This window comes from Sabethes cyaneus, chromosome 2 (genome assembly GCF_943734655.1).
Source record: "Sabethes cyaneus chromosome 2, idSabCyanKW18_F2, whole genome shotgun sequence".
Taxonomy (NCBI): domain Eukaryota; kingdom Metazoa; phylum Arthropoda; class Insecta; order Diptera; family Culicidae; genus Sabethes; species Sabethes cyaneus.
This window is the reverse complement of record NC_071354.1, coordinates 15,725,291-15,742,120: the sequence shown is the minus strand read 5'-3', so window position 1 is coordinate 15,742,120 and position 16,830 is coordinate 15,725,291. Positions and strand designations below refer to the sequence as shown.

General features: G+C 38.3%; 1 protein-coding gene across 1 annotated transcript in view; it reads left to right on the top strand.

Annotated features, from left to right (window-relative positions):
* Positions 1-16,830, top strand: part of LOC128735135 (nephrin) — a 103,835-nt gene that overhangs the window by 42,653 nt on the left and 44,352 nt on the right. The window contains exon 7 of the mRNA XM_053829631.1: positions 14,174-14,310. Within this exon, the coding sequence (XP_053685606.1) occupies positions 14,174-14,310 (137 nt within the window). The remainder of the gene's footprint in view (positions 1-14,173; positions 14,311-16,830) is intronic.

Below are 16,830 nucleotides of genomic sequence, written 5' to 3'. Positions count from 1 at the left end.
GAAAACCATGTTCAAGTGAAATTCGCCACAGTTCAGTTTGTTTAACTGAATCGTACGCCGCATTGAAGTCTATAAATAAATGATGAGTCTGCAAGTTGAATTCCCGGAATTTATCGAAGATCTGTCACAATGTGAATATTTGGCTCGTTATAGAGCAGTCCTCTCGAAAACCGCACTGGTATTCGCCAACAAAGGTTTCCTGCGATGACCTCAACCTATGAAACAGGATACGGAAGAGAATTTTGTATGCAAAATTGAGGAGAATAATGCCACGATAATTGCGGCTTTCGAGTGGCCCCTTAGTGTGAATTCTCGTTTTTCGGTATCTCTAGCATCTCGGTAACTCCCTCTCAGCTCTATCGTGTCCACTCCCTAAACATGGTTGCAGCAGTAGTACTCAACTCGACCCATGTAACCATTTGTGTTTTATTGCACGCTTATGATGGTATTTATGACCAATTTTGGTCATAAAAACCATCATAGGAGCTTAATAAAACCTTCAATGTTACTTGGAACGTAATAGTTCAGATTCTCTCCAACTCGTTCACTGATCCGTTCATCTCTTTTCCGAGAGTACTCTGCAGTAACTTCTTCCGCAGATAACCGCCGAATGTTCAGTAGTATCTTCTTTGTTGGTTTCGATTTGAATACGTTGGGCAACCGACCACAAGTCTTCCCAAGCAACAATGTAAATTTTATTGTACTCTTATGGCGGTCTTCATAACCAATTTCGGTCTTAAATTCCATCATAAGAGTGTAATAAAACCCAAATTGTTACTTGGGTTGTTTACTACGAAATAATGGTGCGAGTCGACGTTTGGTCCCCGAGAGGACCGCACGTCTGCGTCATCCAAAATGTGCCGAATGTGATCGATGAGAGCAAGCCTCTCCATGAAGGTGCTGCCGGGTATGTTTTCGAATGTTTCGTCCTATTAAATAAATACTGCAGATAGCCATTGCTCTGGCTGCAGCGTAGTTGATCAGCCTCAGGTCATTGTCATTCATAGTAGACTTTCGGGGCAAAAGAACTCTTCGCACCTGCCCTGTGCATTTGTATTCCCGATGGCTATCTTTATGTCATGTCCTGGGTATTCTACATATGACTTTTCGAGAAGCTCATAGAACTCCTCCTTCACGTCATCGGATTTGTCGTTCGTCGTTGCGTCACATTCATTATCAAGCTGTAGCTAAAGAATTAATCCTCAATCCTCAACATGCATAGACGGTGGAAGCAGTACTTTGATGAGCATCTCAACGGCGAAATAACAGAAGGAGACGCAACGGAAGTTAACCTAGGGGTTGCCTACAAACGATAACAGCATACCCGTTCTCGAAGAGATCCGGCGAGAAAACGGTCAGCTGAAGAATAACAGAGCCGCAGAAAAGGACCGACTCTCGGAAGAAGCAACGGCACTTCAGTGGATAATTTCAAGGATTTAGGAGGAGGAGAAACTACCGGAGGAGTAGATGGAAGGTGTAGTCTGTCCCATCTACAAAAAGGGCGACCGGCTAGATTGCTGTAATTACCGCGGCATCACGTTAGTCAACGCCACCTACAAGGTGGTTTCCCAGATTTTGTTGCGACATCTATCCCCGATAGCAAAAGAATTCGTTAGGCAGTATCAGGCGGGGTTTATGGGAGCTCGGGCTGCTACGGATCAAATTTTTACTCTCCGACAAATCCTCCAGAAATGTCCGGGAGTACAACGTGCCCACGCATCATATTTTCGTAGATTTCAGGGCAACATACGATACAGTTGAACACGAAAAGCTGTGGCACATAATGCTCTCGTAGTATAAGTTTTTTCAGCATTAAAATTCTAAACACTTGTGACTCCCCTCCAAGGCTTTAATACGTTACTGGCTTTCGATTAATGGTCATAGGTTACAATTGAAATGGGCTTCAATCTGTACATTATACAGATATACCATAAGATTTAATGCTATCAGTACTAATAGCATTTTGGAGTCAGTTGAAGTCTTCGGCATTGAGCGCTCCTCATACAACCAATGTTGCAAATCGAGCGAAAAGCAACCGATGCCTACTTGCACGCGTGCGAATATGAGAAGCATAGTACCGAATGCTTACGCCATTGATGCAAGCGTACGACAAACTAACGCCGTTACCGTGTGCAGACATTCTGCAACCTACACACTCGCTAACGCACAGCTTCGTAGCGTCTTTCTGCACAGCCCGCTCACGGGACAAACAACTCGTGAGCAGTCAACTGCCCGTGAGGACAGGCGGCACACTGAAATACAGACTTTGCCTTACTTTCTCTTTTGTTCTTCATTTTACGACCTCGATTCTACATGCAGGTGGGAATGCGATCCCTCGCGAGTGATCGGTATCAGCTGCTCGGGTTGTAACGACAAGCGAAAGCGACGACCGTGGCTGTTAGCTAAATATACGCTTGCAAAACTCATCGCAGTGCATGAATTTATTTATTCAGTGAGAGTCCGAATGTTGTCCATTCACTGTGCACTCAAGAGCACCACAAGGAATAGCTACATATGACCATTAATATTCATGATTTTAATCAACAAAGGTCTCCAACATCATGCGATGCGGTTATATCTAGTCTTAAAAAAACCAAATCAGAATGGTCTTTAATGAAAAATGGTAAATTTCCTGTCATAGGTAACAGACGAAATTAAAATAGTTATCTACTTAATTGACCTAAAGCACTGTTTAGCGTCTCCAGAAAAATTGAAAATGGCCAGTTTTGGGTCCCGGTGGGACCAATAACGAATAATCATGCGTATCCTGATTTGTTCAAAATACATACAAATGTTCATCCAAGATCGTCCCATTTGCTATGTTTCTTGGAAAATAGTTGAAAATGACTAGTTTTAGCTCTATGAGTTTTAGTTCCCGGTAATACTTTCCACGGATGTTCCTGTTGTACACTCCGGAACATCCGTGGACAATATCAGACACGAATGCACCGAAAGGTGTAAAGTGTCATTAATAAAAAAATAAACGAAGAAACATTATTACCGGATTTAGTTAATCGGTTGCGTATAACGTGAAACATAATCCCACTGCGACCGGAATATCTTCAGGGAAATGAAACTTAATTTAACCAATACATTTTTCCATTAAAAACCAATCTGAAGTGGTTCTTTTAGGACTAGTTACATAAAAATCAAACAAAAATCAATGGAGATCAAGCCAAAAGTGTTGCTGTGTATACCCTTATTTTTCAAGCTGCGGACGCTAAGGTTCATAGTATTTTGAAGGCTGAAGCTGAAGACTTCTACGTTGGGGGTTCGCTGTATACCTGGTCCCGATCGTATCTTAAACAAAGAAAATAGTTTATAAAACTTTGTAGAAACAAATGTTGTCCATTCACTGTGCAGTCGGGAGTGCCCCAAGGTAGCCACTTAGGATTACTTATATTTATGATCTTAATGACCAAAAAACCCGTTGATAGCTTTTACGCAATTAGTTTAACTTATGCAGAAGACCTGAAAACCGTATTATATATTACGTTCATGAATGACAACTGAAACCTGCAGTTCGATTCAGAGCATTTTGGACGATTCTGCGAAAATTATGAATTAAAAATTTAGCGATTCACAAACAAAATTAGCAAAGTGGTTGATTACATTCCGTTGATTCCAGAGATGGCTTCCCTTCGGTAGACATATTGATAACGTGATTGGCCTGAAACTTTTTTCATTTATCAGAAGATTTTTCGCGTTATTTTTCAAATAACATCAATCTGATAATATCATATGACAGCATTTAACTTTGTTTTGAAAAAGGAGGAAATGCTTGATGCGAAGCATGATTAATTGAATGAACTGTAGAATTTCTATATAGATCAAAAATATTTTGCACCCACGCTCTTGCGGTTGGTATTCGATTGTTTTACTAACCAAACTACTGCCGCCCGTTATATTAGGTAGTCTAATACCTAGTTTATGTTTTATCCTCCAAATTTTATCATTCTCCATTTGTACCACATACTCCTCTTGCGACGACATTATTTTTGTATGACTGCTTTTTGTTTCGCCCGTCGAGAAGATAAACTTTTATCTACTCGATCAGTGCGATAGAAACATCGGAATAGAAACATGAATCGAAGAGACGTGCATGAGCTATTCATTTGTGGTATTTTATTGCACAGTTTGGTAAACAAAAATTTCCCAAACTAGCACATACTTCACCTACAGTTTCGGCTGTAAGAAAAGGAGTAACCAAAAAGGTTTCTCAGTCAGAATGGAGTTATACTCACTTCTCACAATTTTCTTCTGTGAAAAAGAATTTAAATATGCAAAGTCCGCAGTACAACAACTTTATAAAATATGCCAAACGAAAAGCTTAAACAACAATATTGCCTTTTCGCTGCGATACCGACGCAGTGTTTTCATCCCGTAAAAAAATCCCTACCGAAAGTGAAAATTAAGCTTTATCCTACGGCACAAACAATTCCCTGCCTCGCATGTTCCATTTTTCTGCTCGAAACCTCTCCCCCCTGTCTTAGATTCATCTGACATTCCGACAGTGAAGCCCAGAAGAGTTTGATGTACTAAACAGAAGGTCCTAGCCAGAGCGCGTAGAACCAAATCACCCTGAGGCGTTTTTTTTTCGTTTCTTTAATCGCTTGCCATCATCCGTTTCGGCATTATTCTCACCGCAATCCACGCCAACAACCGGGCGTTCGGTATTAATTTGGTCCCGGAATAATCCACCTCCGGAACCGGGTAGTAATTAAAAGCTAGGGTTCGATGTGCTTGCCATTCATGTGAGCTCCTTCAGCTTCTCCCGGCAACTGACAACCAACCAACACACCAACCAGCCAACCAATGGAGAAGTTCTGTGGCGTCCGGGAAAATAATTTCCTAATTAGCATGCAAATCAACTCGTCAGGGGTTGCTTTCCTTCTTAGTCGAGCGCTAAATTCGCAAACAGGATTTGTTTTCTGTGGCATAAAGCAGGAAGGGCATAGTTACCTTTGAAGACTAGCTCTACTGCTGCCTGCAAAGGCGTGAAACTTTACGGTTTGCCCTGATTCATGCCAAGCGAAAGTAGATGAAAAATTCCTTCTCTGTTCCGGTAAACAAGTCGCCTTCAAAATTCTAAAGTTTCCGAAGTTTCCTACAAAACAATTGTCAAAGGATTAACGGTGACAACCCAAAGTTTTTATACAGCACTGAATTCGATTCATTGTAAAGATAAATCAGTGGAGAAGTTTTCCAGCAAATGGCATCAGATACAATTTGATCAAATGAAGCTAAACCCTGCTACCTGCATCATCCGGCAAAAACGATACATATCTCGAATCTGCAAGTCAAACAAGCAAATCTTCTGCCCCACCCCAGCCTACCGTCGTATAGCTGCCACCACCCATCGGCACCCGATGCTGCTGCTCTAGCACTCTATAAATTTCTCCTAAATAAACACTCCAAGAGGAGGATTTATTCCAGTTTAACTTTCCACCCACTTCCATTTATTCGGGGAGGAGGATGCCGCTCGCCTAGATTTTATGGCACCTTTCGGCGAACGGTGCTTTCGGTTCTTGATGCTTTCCATACAGCCAACCAGTCAGTGACAGACGGGGAAAAACTTTCCCCTGCATCAGCACTATCAATTTTTGTGACTTTCGAAGTGAATTTTCAAATATGCTTCCCAGCCCAGTCAGCCAGCCAGCCAGCCAGCCAGTACCGAAAATGCTTATCCGGCACGAACCTTGCAGCTTGTCGGCGTCGCCGTCGTCGTCGTCATCCACGCCCAGCCAACCAAAGGCAGGAAGCTTTCTGGCATGGTAGTTCCGCTCCGCTTCGACGCAGTGAAAATTTTATTGCCACCCTTCCCGCCCGCGCTACCCGAACTTCTCTGCGCCACCCGAATGGTTTACAGGTTTACAGTATATTCTAGCGCAAATTATCGCTACCATCAGGAAATCATTTTCCACCGAAAGGTGACAAAAATTTAAATCTCGTCACTGCCGATCCCCGTCGTGGTTTATCGTTTCGGGTCATTATTGCCTTTTAAAGGCAGTTAAACTCGGAACCGATACGAGGGATGATGGTTAGGAAGGTCGGTTATCGGGAATTGATCGGCGTTCCGTATGATTCGAGTCGGTGCTCCGGCGAGGTGGTGTGAGTAACCCCAATTATGCTGCCGCACGCGATTTTGTCGATTAGGTAATTGGGTGGGGCTGACAGGTGCTGCAGCAGGACCAAACCGAAAGGTTTTTGAGGAAGGGAAAAGCGATAATTGGGTTGAGTTTTTCACCGCAAGCGGTTTGTTAAAATTAGGCTTCAGATTTACAATTCCAAGAAAACCATGTCTTCTGGAAGTGGCATCATAATCGAAACAGAAATGTCATTTTCATTTAATAAGCAATCTTTCATATCGAAGCCCGCGCGTATTCATCATTTTTTCGGCAAAAAAAAAGTTTTGCCTAACGTGGCAGTTAGCATCGTTATATAACTCGTACTTCTTGAATTTATCCATTCATCCAACTTCGGAGGGAAGGAACCAGTAGCGTTCGCTCGCCTGAAGCGGAAACCGCAGCGGGTGCAGAATTTGGATTTTAATATTTCGGCTCTGTTCTTTCGCTCGATTCGGCTAACGCCCGCCGCCGCGAGCCCGGGCGATGCTGGAGGAGCTCTTAATCGCGAACGACAAGGATTTTAATTACATTGTGGATCGTGGCTCAAAATTGAATTATTTAATTACAACAGAAGCCACCACTAACGACCGACTGCAGCAGCACAATCGTTCGTGATTATGTAGGAGTATGTATATGTGTGTGTTCAGCCTGTTTTTATGATAGTTTTCCATCCGGTTTTGCGAGCCGGTATGGAACCGTTCCCATGTCGACGTCGAGTGTCGTACGAATAATAATCAGAAATTTTAATCAGCTTATAAGTCCATTCAGCAGCAGCAGCAGCAGCACCAGCAGCAACAAGAAAAGCAGCAGCGGCAGCAGAATAATGGCAAAGTTTGTCGGAAGTTTTCTGCTGAAGGTGATTTAATGGGAACATTAAATGGGCGTCAATAAAGCCAATAAGGATTTTCTCAGCTTACAAAAATTATCAACTGTCGAATTAAGTTACCTTCCGAGAGTGGAGTAGAGAGTGGTTTATCATTTTCACACGACATTGTTCTTCCGTGGAAAGCAAAGTTTTGTTAAACCAAGCGTTGAAGATTGTTGTGTTTCATATTTTATGATGAAGGCTGGTCTAAAGTTTTAATCAGTAAAAGCTGTATGGAACTGAAATTAGTAACTAAAGCTGTTAGTCGATAATCTCTGGGAAACGACAGTAAGCTGTCACATTTTGTTTCTAAATTAGAAAGCTATTTCTATCTGATTTTTTTCTGGATTGTTGAGAAAATTCCTTGCATTTTCCTAAAAAATATTTGTTACACAATGCTCTTGATTCAAGAGCTATGAATTTTACAAATAAGCGACTTCCGAGAAAATCGTAAACTTTTTTTAGGAGTTTTCTCTTTTGCTTCCTTATTTTGCCCTGCTCTCTCATCAACCTTATTAGGACCCCCTAGCTAGTACCAAACCGTACATTAATGTAAGAAAATTATCGTTAACATCTCTTAACAAATTCGGAATCGTAACTAAACTTTAATAAAGTGTGCTCAAGTTGATTTTCAGTCGTATATAATTATAATAACTGACCCATGTACGACTTTCACCACAGAGTTGTATAGAAGTACAGAGCTGATCGTGCTTAATCGGATATTATCGTATATAAATAAGAAACGCGTATAATTATTCCTCATCACGTATATTATCTCCAAAATAGTACGGATATGCTAGTTTTGCGCATCAAATACGATTTATTAGCACGCATATTTCTCCGTGCTTATTTTTTACTTTTATATACACTTAAATCTCGTTTTACGTCCACTATTGGGGGGACGTAAAAAACCGGTCCTAAAAAAGGAGGACGTTAATTCAAATTTCAGACGCAAAAAAGTGGACGTCAAATGAAATTACGCAAAATGAATGAATTTAAAAAGAGATTCTAGTGTACATAAAAATGCTAGTAGTGTCACCCAGTCACTTTTGCAATCGCTATCGGTCTAAATGTAAGAGAAATGCAACACCTTTTACTTTTATTTGGAACCCCCTTCGCCCTTGTTAAGGATCCGCCTTCCCCCTCTGTCAACGTCTATGTGCTGACTTCCCAGCTAGCACCAACTCGTATATCAATGTACAAAAATCATCGTAAATATCTCCTAACAAATTATAAATCGTAACTAAAGCTGGATAAAGCGGGACCAAATTGATTTTCTATCGTATATAATGATAATAACTGACATAAATACGATTTTTAGCACAAAATCGTATAGTAGTACGGAGCGATACGCGTTTAATCGGATATTATCGTATATAAATACTTATGTAGTCGTAACGCTCCAAATTATTCGTAATCACGTATATCGCCTCCAAAATAGTACGTATATGCCAATTTTGCGCATCAAATACGATTTATTAGCATGTATATCTGTACGTAATGCTGATTTTTATCTTTTTTATACATATGAAAATGCTAGCTGGGTTCTTTATGTCAAGGAACAAATATGCCAAATTGGATGGAAAACTTTTCAGGAAGATGCTTTTGTATCTCTTGTTGTTATTTTTGGACCATTTTTGTTAGTCTCTCATCTTATTTGCTTCTTCTCGTATATTATTTATGTATTTTTGGCGTCATTTTTGTATCATTTTCATGTTATTTATGTGTCATTTTAATATATTTTTTGTGACATTTCTTGTATTATTTTTGTGTCATTGTTGCATCATTTTTATACTATTTTTGGGAAATGTTTCGGTCATTGCTTGCATAATTTTAATATTATTTTGATGTCGCTTCGGTGTAAAACTTGTAAACATTAATCAAAAGAGTATACACTGAAGTCGCTTTTTATGCGGTTTTTTTACGCGACTATTTTTACGCGAACTTCGGAATCTACGCGGTTTTTTACGCGATTTTCGAAATTTACGCGGTTTTTTACGCGAATTTCGAAATTTACGCGGTTTTTTACTCGACTTTCGGAATTTACGCGGATATGCTCAAAACGTCTATTTTTCGCGTAGTGTTGAAATCCACAGTTTTTTACGCGACTTTTTACGCGATTTTCGGAATTTACGTGGTTTTTTACGCGAATTTCGGAATTTACGCGGTTTTTTACGTGAATTTCGAAATTTACGTGATTTCTTTTCGCGATTTTCGGAATTTACGCGGTTTTTTAACGCGAGTTTCGAAATCTACGCGGTTTTTTTACGCGATTTTCGGAATTTACGCGGTTTTTTTACGCGAATTTCGAAATTTACGCGCTTTTGATTTACACGGGACGTATCTTTCGCGTAAAAAGCGACTTGAGTGTATTTGTGATTTGAAACATTAAAACATTAGTCTAAAAAATCGTTTAATGATATAATTGTACCATTTTGATGTCATTTTAGTATCATTTCTGTACCCTTTTTAAATTTTGTGTCAGTTTTTAGTAATTTTTGTGTTTTCTTTGAATCTATTTTGAATTAACTTTTATACCATTTGTATTCTTTTCATATTTCTTTGTTATTTGTGTCATTTTTGTGTTATTTCTGTGTCGTAATTGTGTCAAGTGTACGTTATTTCCTCGAGTTTTTGTATTATTTTCCTTTTTATGTTTTTTATTTTGTCACATTTTATGTTTTAGTTACCTGAGTAATTCTCATATTTGGTTGAAATTTTTGTTTCATTTGTATGAGAGCTCCCCATGACCGAGAGGGGGGGTCGTGAACCACGATAGAAAAATCCTGCCTCCAAAACCCCCTAACGTGCCAAATTTGAATCCATTTGTTTGATTAGTTCTCGAGTTATGCAGAAATATGCGTTTCATTTGTATGGGAGCTCCCGCTTCCAGAGGACGGGGGGGTCTCTAACCATCACAAGAACTTTCCCTGGCCCCAAAAAGCCTTGAATTCAAATTTTCACGTCGATCGGTTTAGTTGTTTGCGAGTTTATAAGGGTCATTTACGTAGACAGTAATTCTTTTTTATAGGTCTAGATTTATTTATTTTGAATTTTTGACACTTTTGTATCTATTTCTCAATTCTATACAATCATTGTTTTTTTGTATGCTACTTGTGTCATTTTGGTATAACTTTCAAGTTATACAATACATACAATATACAATATAATGATACAATTTTTTGGTATCGTTTCTGTATGATGTTTGTGTTATTTTTGTATCATTTTTGTGTCATTCTCGTATCATATTTGTTTCAATGTGGAGTTATTTTTGTGACAAATTTTTTTTTTAGTTTTTTGTCATCCCTTGGATAATGTTTGTATTATTTTGGTGCTGTACATCATTGTAATATCGTTTGTGTGTAATATTTGACATGAATTTATGATGTCCTAATTTTTATTGCACGGAGTGATTCAAAATGGCCCACTTGCGATTTTAAACTTTAAGTTCTCTTTAGCCAAAAATCGTCTAAGCATATTTTCGTACTATTTTGGTGCCATTTTTGTATGATATTTCTTTATCTTTTATCCTTCTGCGTCAGTTGTTTTTGTTATTTTGGTGTTTTTCCGGATTCATTTTGAAATAATCTTTATACCAATTCTAAGCTTTATATAAATCTTTATCATCCATCTCCTTTTTATGTTGTTCTTATGTCCTAATTGTTTCGTCTCTACTTCATTTTGAGCTGTTGTTGTTGTAATTTTATATCTCATTTGTGTTATTTGTAAATCATTTTAATCTGATTTTTGTAATTTATTGCATTTTTTTGTAAGCTCTTTCTGTACCTTTTGGTATTTGGTATTTTATTAGCATTTGGCAACATTTTTGTGTCATTTTTGTATTTTGCATAATAATTTATTTCTTATTCTTGTATCATATTTATATCATTTTTGAGTGCGTTTAGTGTCATTTTCGTATTATTACCATACCATTTGTCTGTCATTTGTTTGTCATTTTTATATCATTATTTGTGGTTTGCATCATTTATTTGTATCATAAAGTATCATATTTATGTCATATATCTGTCATTGTTTGTATTATTCTTATACATCTTTTCTATTCATTGTATCTTTGTGTTATTCTTGTGCTATTTGATCATCATACTTGTATACTTTTGAATTATGTTTGTATGCTTATGATCTATTTATGTGTCTAATTTGTATGTTATATGTTTTGAATCTAATTTATACAACATTACAATTTTGTGTCATTCTTGTATCATTTTTGTATCGTTCAGTATCACTGCAGTTCTTTTGCGTTTCTTTTATCTTGCTTTTGTTTGGTATTTTAGTATTATTTCCGTATGAAGGGTTGTGTTTGTATCATTTTCTAACCATTTTTGCGCTATTTTTGAGTCCTTGTTTAATCATTATATGTGTCTATTCTATTTCATTTTGGTATCATGCATTACTTTATTTCCGTTTCTATGCCATTTTTGTCAATTTACGACACTTTTTTTTACAAGAAGCGATTCAAAATGGTGTTTTCAACACATCAAAATTTATTTTATCAATATTTTATCATATTTTATCAAAATAATTTTCATCCGTCATCCGTTTCAATTTTTGTTTGTTTTTGTGTCGTAATAATATCGTTTCTACTACTGTTTTGTGTTAATTTGATATCCTGTTTGTGTTATTTTTGTATCATTTTAATCTTAATTTTGCATTATTTTTGTATTACATATTTTAATCTCATTTTTGTATAATTTTTGTAATTTAGACCGTTACAAACATTTTTTAAAGTTTTTGTCCTTCCGGTGTTCGGCCACTGTAGGGAAGTATTTTTTGTATTTTTTCTGTTATTTTGTACCATTTTGTTATTTTTGTGTAATTTCTATATTTTTCATAATATATTTCGAATCTTCGTATCATTTTTATATAATTTTCGTATCGTTTTATATATTTTTTGTGTACGTGTGGTGTAATTTGTGTATCATTTTCATGTCCTTTTTTATAAATTTTGTTTGTCAGTTTTATATCATTACTAGCTGAATGCCCATTCTTACTCGGGGCGTCTTTGTCTCACAGCCACTTGTACATCAATTATTGTAACCGAAATGGTTTTAATGCAAAAATATAACGCTTGTTTCTCTTTTGGACGTTCCTCCCGATTTGCCATCTCCCCATGACCATGGGAAAAACATGGTGTTCTCAGATCAACTCCACACTGTTTGAATGATTACCCCTGTGACTCATATAGAGTCGGTCAACAACACTTAGCACTAACGATCGAACACTTGACAAATCAACAGCTGCGAGCATTGCAATTTAGTGATTCATATTCTTATTTTTTCTGTGGTACGGATGAATTGTTACAATCATGTGGGCGTTACTCCCTCCTTCCGGTCAGCAATCACCGGTCATCAACTCCCCCTTTTGTCCCATCGTCACTTATGAGAGAACCGTCCAAACATTTCGGAGCCTTCCCCCTATTACCACCCCCCCCCCCTCTTTTGTCAACCCCTTCAGTTCTGATTCTCTTATATCAAGGAACATGTGTGCTAAGTTCGGTGGAGATCGGTCGAGGCGTTCTCGAGTTATGGTGGAACATACAAACAAACATACTCACGCTCACTTTTATATATATATATCGATTTGCAGCATTTTTATGCCATTTTTGTATCATATAAGTATTTTATTTATGTCATTTATCTGTCAATTTTATGTCGGTTTTCTCAATTCGCATCGCAATTCGCAATTTTACAATATTTGTGTAATTTTTGTGCTCTTCGTGTTAGTTAGGTGTAATACTTAGATTTTTTAGCATCTTTTCTGTCTTTTTTTATGATATTGGTGTATTGATTGGTCAACTTTAAATCTCATTTGTAAAAATGTTTTGTTATTTCATTTTTGTGTCATTCTGCATTACTTTTGCAGTATTTTGGCATCTCTTTTGTTTTGTTTTTTTTTTGTCCTTTTTGCATTATTTGCATATTATTTTTGTTCTAATTTTTGTGTCACTGGTTTTGTATCAATTTCTACTTATATTTGTGCCATTTTTAAGGCACTTTTTGCTATTATTTGCGTCAGTTTTGTATAGTTTTGGTGTCATGCATTATTTTAGTTCCGTTTCTGTGTCATTTTGACATAATCTTAAAAAAGACATAGTACTTTTTTAAGTTGCCATTTTTTTGTATTATTCTTATGCCTTTTGTGCTATTTGAGTATCATACATGTATATTTTTACATCATTTTTGTATGATTTTGGTGTATTTATATGTTATTTTCGAATCTTATTTGTATTTTCATCTTATCATTGTTTATCATTTTTGTAACATGTTGGAATCATTTTTGTGTCATTGATGATATATTTTTGTATCAATTTCTAATCATTTTTATGTTATTTTTGAGTCATTATTTATATCAGTTTTGCATCATTTTATTTTTGCTCGAGAAAACTGGAAAATCTTCATCAGAGGTATCTGAACTAGCAACCCCGAATTTTATAGTCACGCGTATATATATTTTAGTTTAAAAGAACTTCACCAATGAACAGCGGACAGTCATTGACGAAAACATAGACCATATCATCTGTACATCGCAAATCATTATGTTACGACATCAAACCTTAAACCGAAGTTGGAGCACGTGTCCCCGCGTGTGCCCCATCCTAGGCACTCCAGTTATTATTTCTCCGAAACGGCAGAAAAACCTCTTGATCTAGTTTATCCTTCCAAACCGAGTCAAAATCCGCACCCGAACAAAAGGGGTTTTCCTGCCAAACAGCGTAATTCAACGCAAAGCATCTATTTCAGCTCTCAAACAATTTCTATAAAATTTATTTGCACTACCACTTTACCTTCCACTTCATCCTTTCCTCGCCTCGCGTGGGGCCAGCCAGGAGAGTGGGAAGTCCATTCTCCGCCGAATTCCATTAGCGCAAATTTTCCCCCGGCGCGCGAGCTCTCCGCACCTCAAATCCGTGCCTTCCATTATCATTAATAATTCATTCCGCGTCATTATGGGACGGAACTTTCCCAAGTTTTCCATCTGGCCAGGCCGGGCCGGTGCTCAAAGCCGCTATTTTCCAGCCTCATCCCTACCGTTACCGTTACCGTTATCCAAGACGACCGATCCTCCCGTCCTATCCGCTCTAATTTGCCCGTCCGGTTTTCTTCCCTCGAACGATGAACTGCAGAATACTGATTTTGTTTTGATTTTTTCTTCCCACCCACAGTACCGCCGAGTCCGCCGATGATATCCGGTTACGTCGAGGGCCAGATCATACCGGCCGGTTCCGTGCAGAAGATGCTGTGCGTTTCCTCCGGCGGTAATCCGCTGGCAACACTCAACTGGTACAAGAACGATAAAAAGGTAAGTGAAAACATGTCATCCTCGTCAGAAGGCGATACGTACAGATAATCCCACCCGCTCAGCCTTCAAAAGATTGTGGAATTTTCCCGAGCCTTCATTCGCTAACTTGATTGATTCTCCACTACGCAGTAACATGACCGATGTTTGGCTTCCACTCCAATCTTTGATTGACAGCTTGTTTTGACTTTTATTATTTTCTTCCATTCGCAACATAAGCCTCCTGCCCAAACCGGTACCTGATGGATGTGCTTTAACCTACAAGACGTACGACGAAGCGCACCTGCTTCCCCCTATATGTCACAATCAGTTATAGGAACCTTTCTGCCAGGAATTACCTCTATCTACTGGTTCAATTTCGCAACTTTCCCGAACTGTGGCACTCTCAGCTGTCCACACGTGTGGAACATGGCTAAAATATGATATGTAGGCCAAAAAAGCAACGGACGACCCACGCATGCATGCGCTTTCTCATCTGTCAGTCGGCTGACAAAATATTTGTCCAGTCCGCCCACAAATAATACTGGTTTTGCCAAGGCTGGGTGAACCCCAGCCTATCTCTACCGGTTACGATGCCGGGGATGAGAAATCACATCGCAGTCAAACGGCAGGTCTCGACTCCAATCGAAAACCGAGCACTGAAAGCTGTATGACTAATAAATTCGAAGCTGGAAGATTTTAACCCATTCTGGGGAATGGATTTTTCGAACAATAACAAAATATCACATACAGACGCACGCATGCACGCACGCACGCACAGTTCACAACCTAACAGACAATTTGGTACAATTTTGCACGCAGCAGTCCTCCATTTCCGCACCTTTGTTATAAAACTGTGCCTTCTCTCGGACCGGACTCGGAGAAACACACAAACAGAATGTAGAATGTCAAATATCATATTTGGTCCAATCCATCGTCGGAAAGGACTAACAGATGGTTGCTGCTGCTGTTTCAATCGAATGTCAAATGAACATACGGACAGGACAGGTATGGTCCGAAGATACAGTAGGGAAAAGATTCAATTATTTTTCTGCAAACCATTGTAGGAAATAGGTTGGTATATTGAGGAAAAGAGCAAAAAAAAAAGTCCTGGTGTTGCCGTTGCTGTTGAAATTGAGCCTTTAGTTCGATTATCCGAAGCATAAAGCGAACAGAATTGGAAGGCTTCGATTGGCTGTGGATGGATGGAGAAAACTGGAATTGGTTGATTGTGTAAAATGCTTTTCTTCTTTATTGTCCTAATTAAATCACCTCGAAATGAGACACTGCTGCTGCCTGTATTCGTCCTGTTCAGCTTCAGACGCAGTAGGAGAGGCTGTTTAAAGGCGGAGCGGCGGGCGTTTGGAATTCAAACAAAAGTGGTTTTGATCCTTTCCGAGTTTGAAAGGGACCGTCTTTGAGCATACGAAGCTGACGAAGTTGCGGTGTGTTATTCTGCGGTAAACAGTGATGAATTTTCGGTAATTCGATTGTTTAACTAGGAAAAAGTTAAATACCAGCCAAGAATTTGTTTTGTCTGAATCATTGTGAAAGCACACTTCCTACGTTGCATCTAATTTGTGACGTGGGTGTAACTTTTTAGCGCTTTGAGCCATAAATTCATTTCTTGGCGCGAAAGTTAGACAAAAAAAGTTTATAAAGATTTAGAAAAATAACAAATGCCAAAGCAATTAATCAGTTCAGATTACTTTGGAAGTAACTGACTTCAACAAGTTCCGCTAATTAACGGAAATTACAACGAAGGCAGTGAAAAAACCGACAGATATCTTTATTAATCCTATCTGTACTCAAAACACGGCAATACATCTGTTTTAAAGCGAGCGCTTAGTTTCAATGATAGATGCATAAAAGAGCACTGATTGGGCAAAAAATAATGTAAGCGGATTGGCGATGGTTTCCATAGCACTCGAAGTAAATCACTAATCACGCCGCAAAGCTTGTTTCGTGTTTATGGATTGTAATTAAGAAAAAAATCAACCCCATAATGGTGTTTCCATGAGCACATTAAGTTTGTTTTCGTTACTGGCGGTTTAAATGAGGTTGAAAATACGGTAAACAAGCTGTCAACAAGAGTATTATTGTTCTGTCGTTTTGTTCAGCAAAGTGCGAAACTACCTTTTCTTCCACTAGCTTAAGTGCAATTCTATTTTGTAAACCATTTGTTGGAATTTCGCAAAGCATGTAACGTTTCACCACCGACATATTTACACTGCACTGTTATGCAGTACAGAATGAAGCAATGAAAATAATCATTATTTTGTTTTACGGTTGGTCTACATTACCCATCCTTCAGCTGGTTTATAGTTTTGAGCTTAAATTATTCAGATGCGAACTAATCGTTTGCATCACGTTCGGCAGTGATTCCATTAATTAATTAGCTTCGAAATAAAGATCACTTAGTGTGATTTAATTACAGAAAGACATTCATTTTTGCCGAGATTGTCTAGGTTAGACCATCGTTGAGTCTCGAACGTAACTTAAAGCTTACATTTGGCCACGTTTCAAAGAATTTGAAACATATGA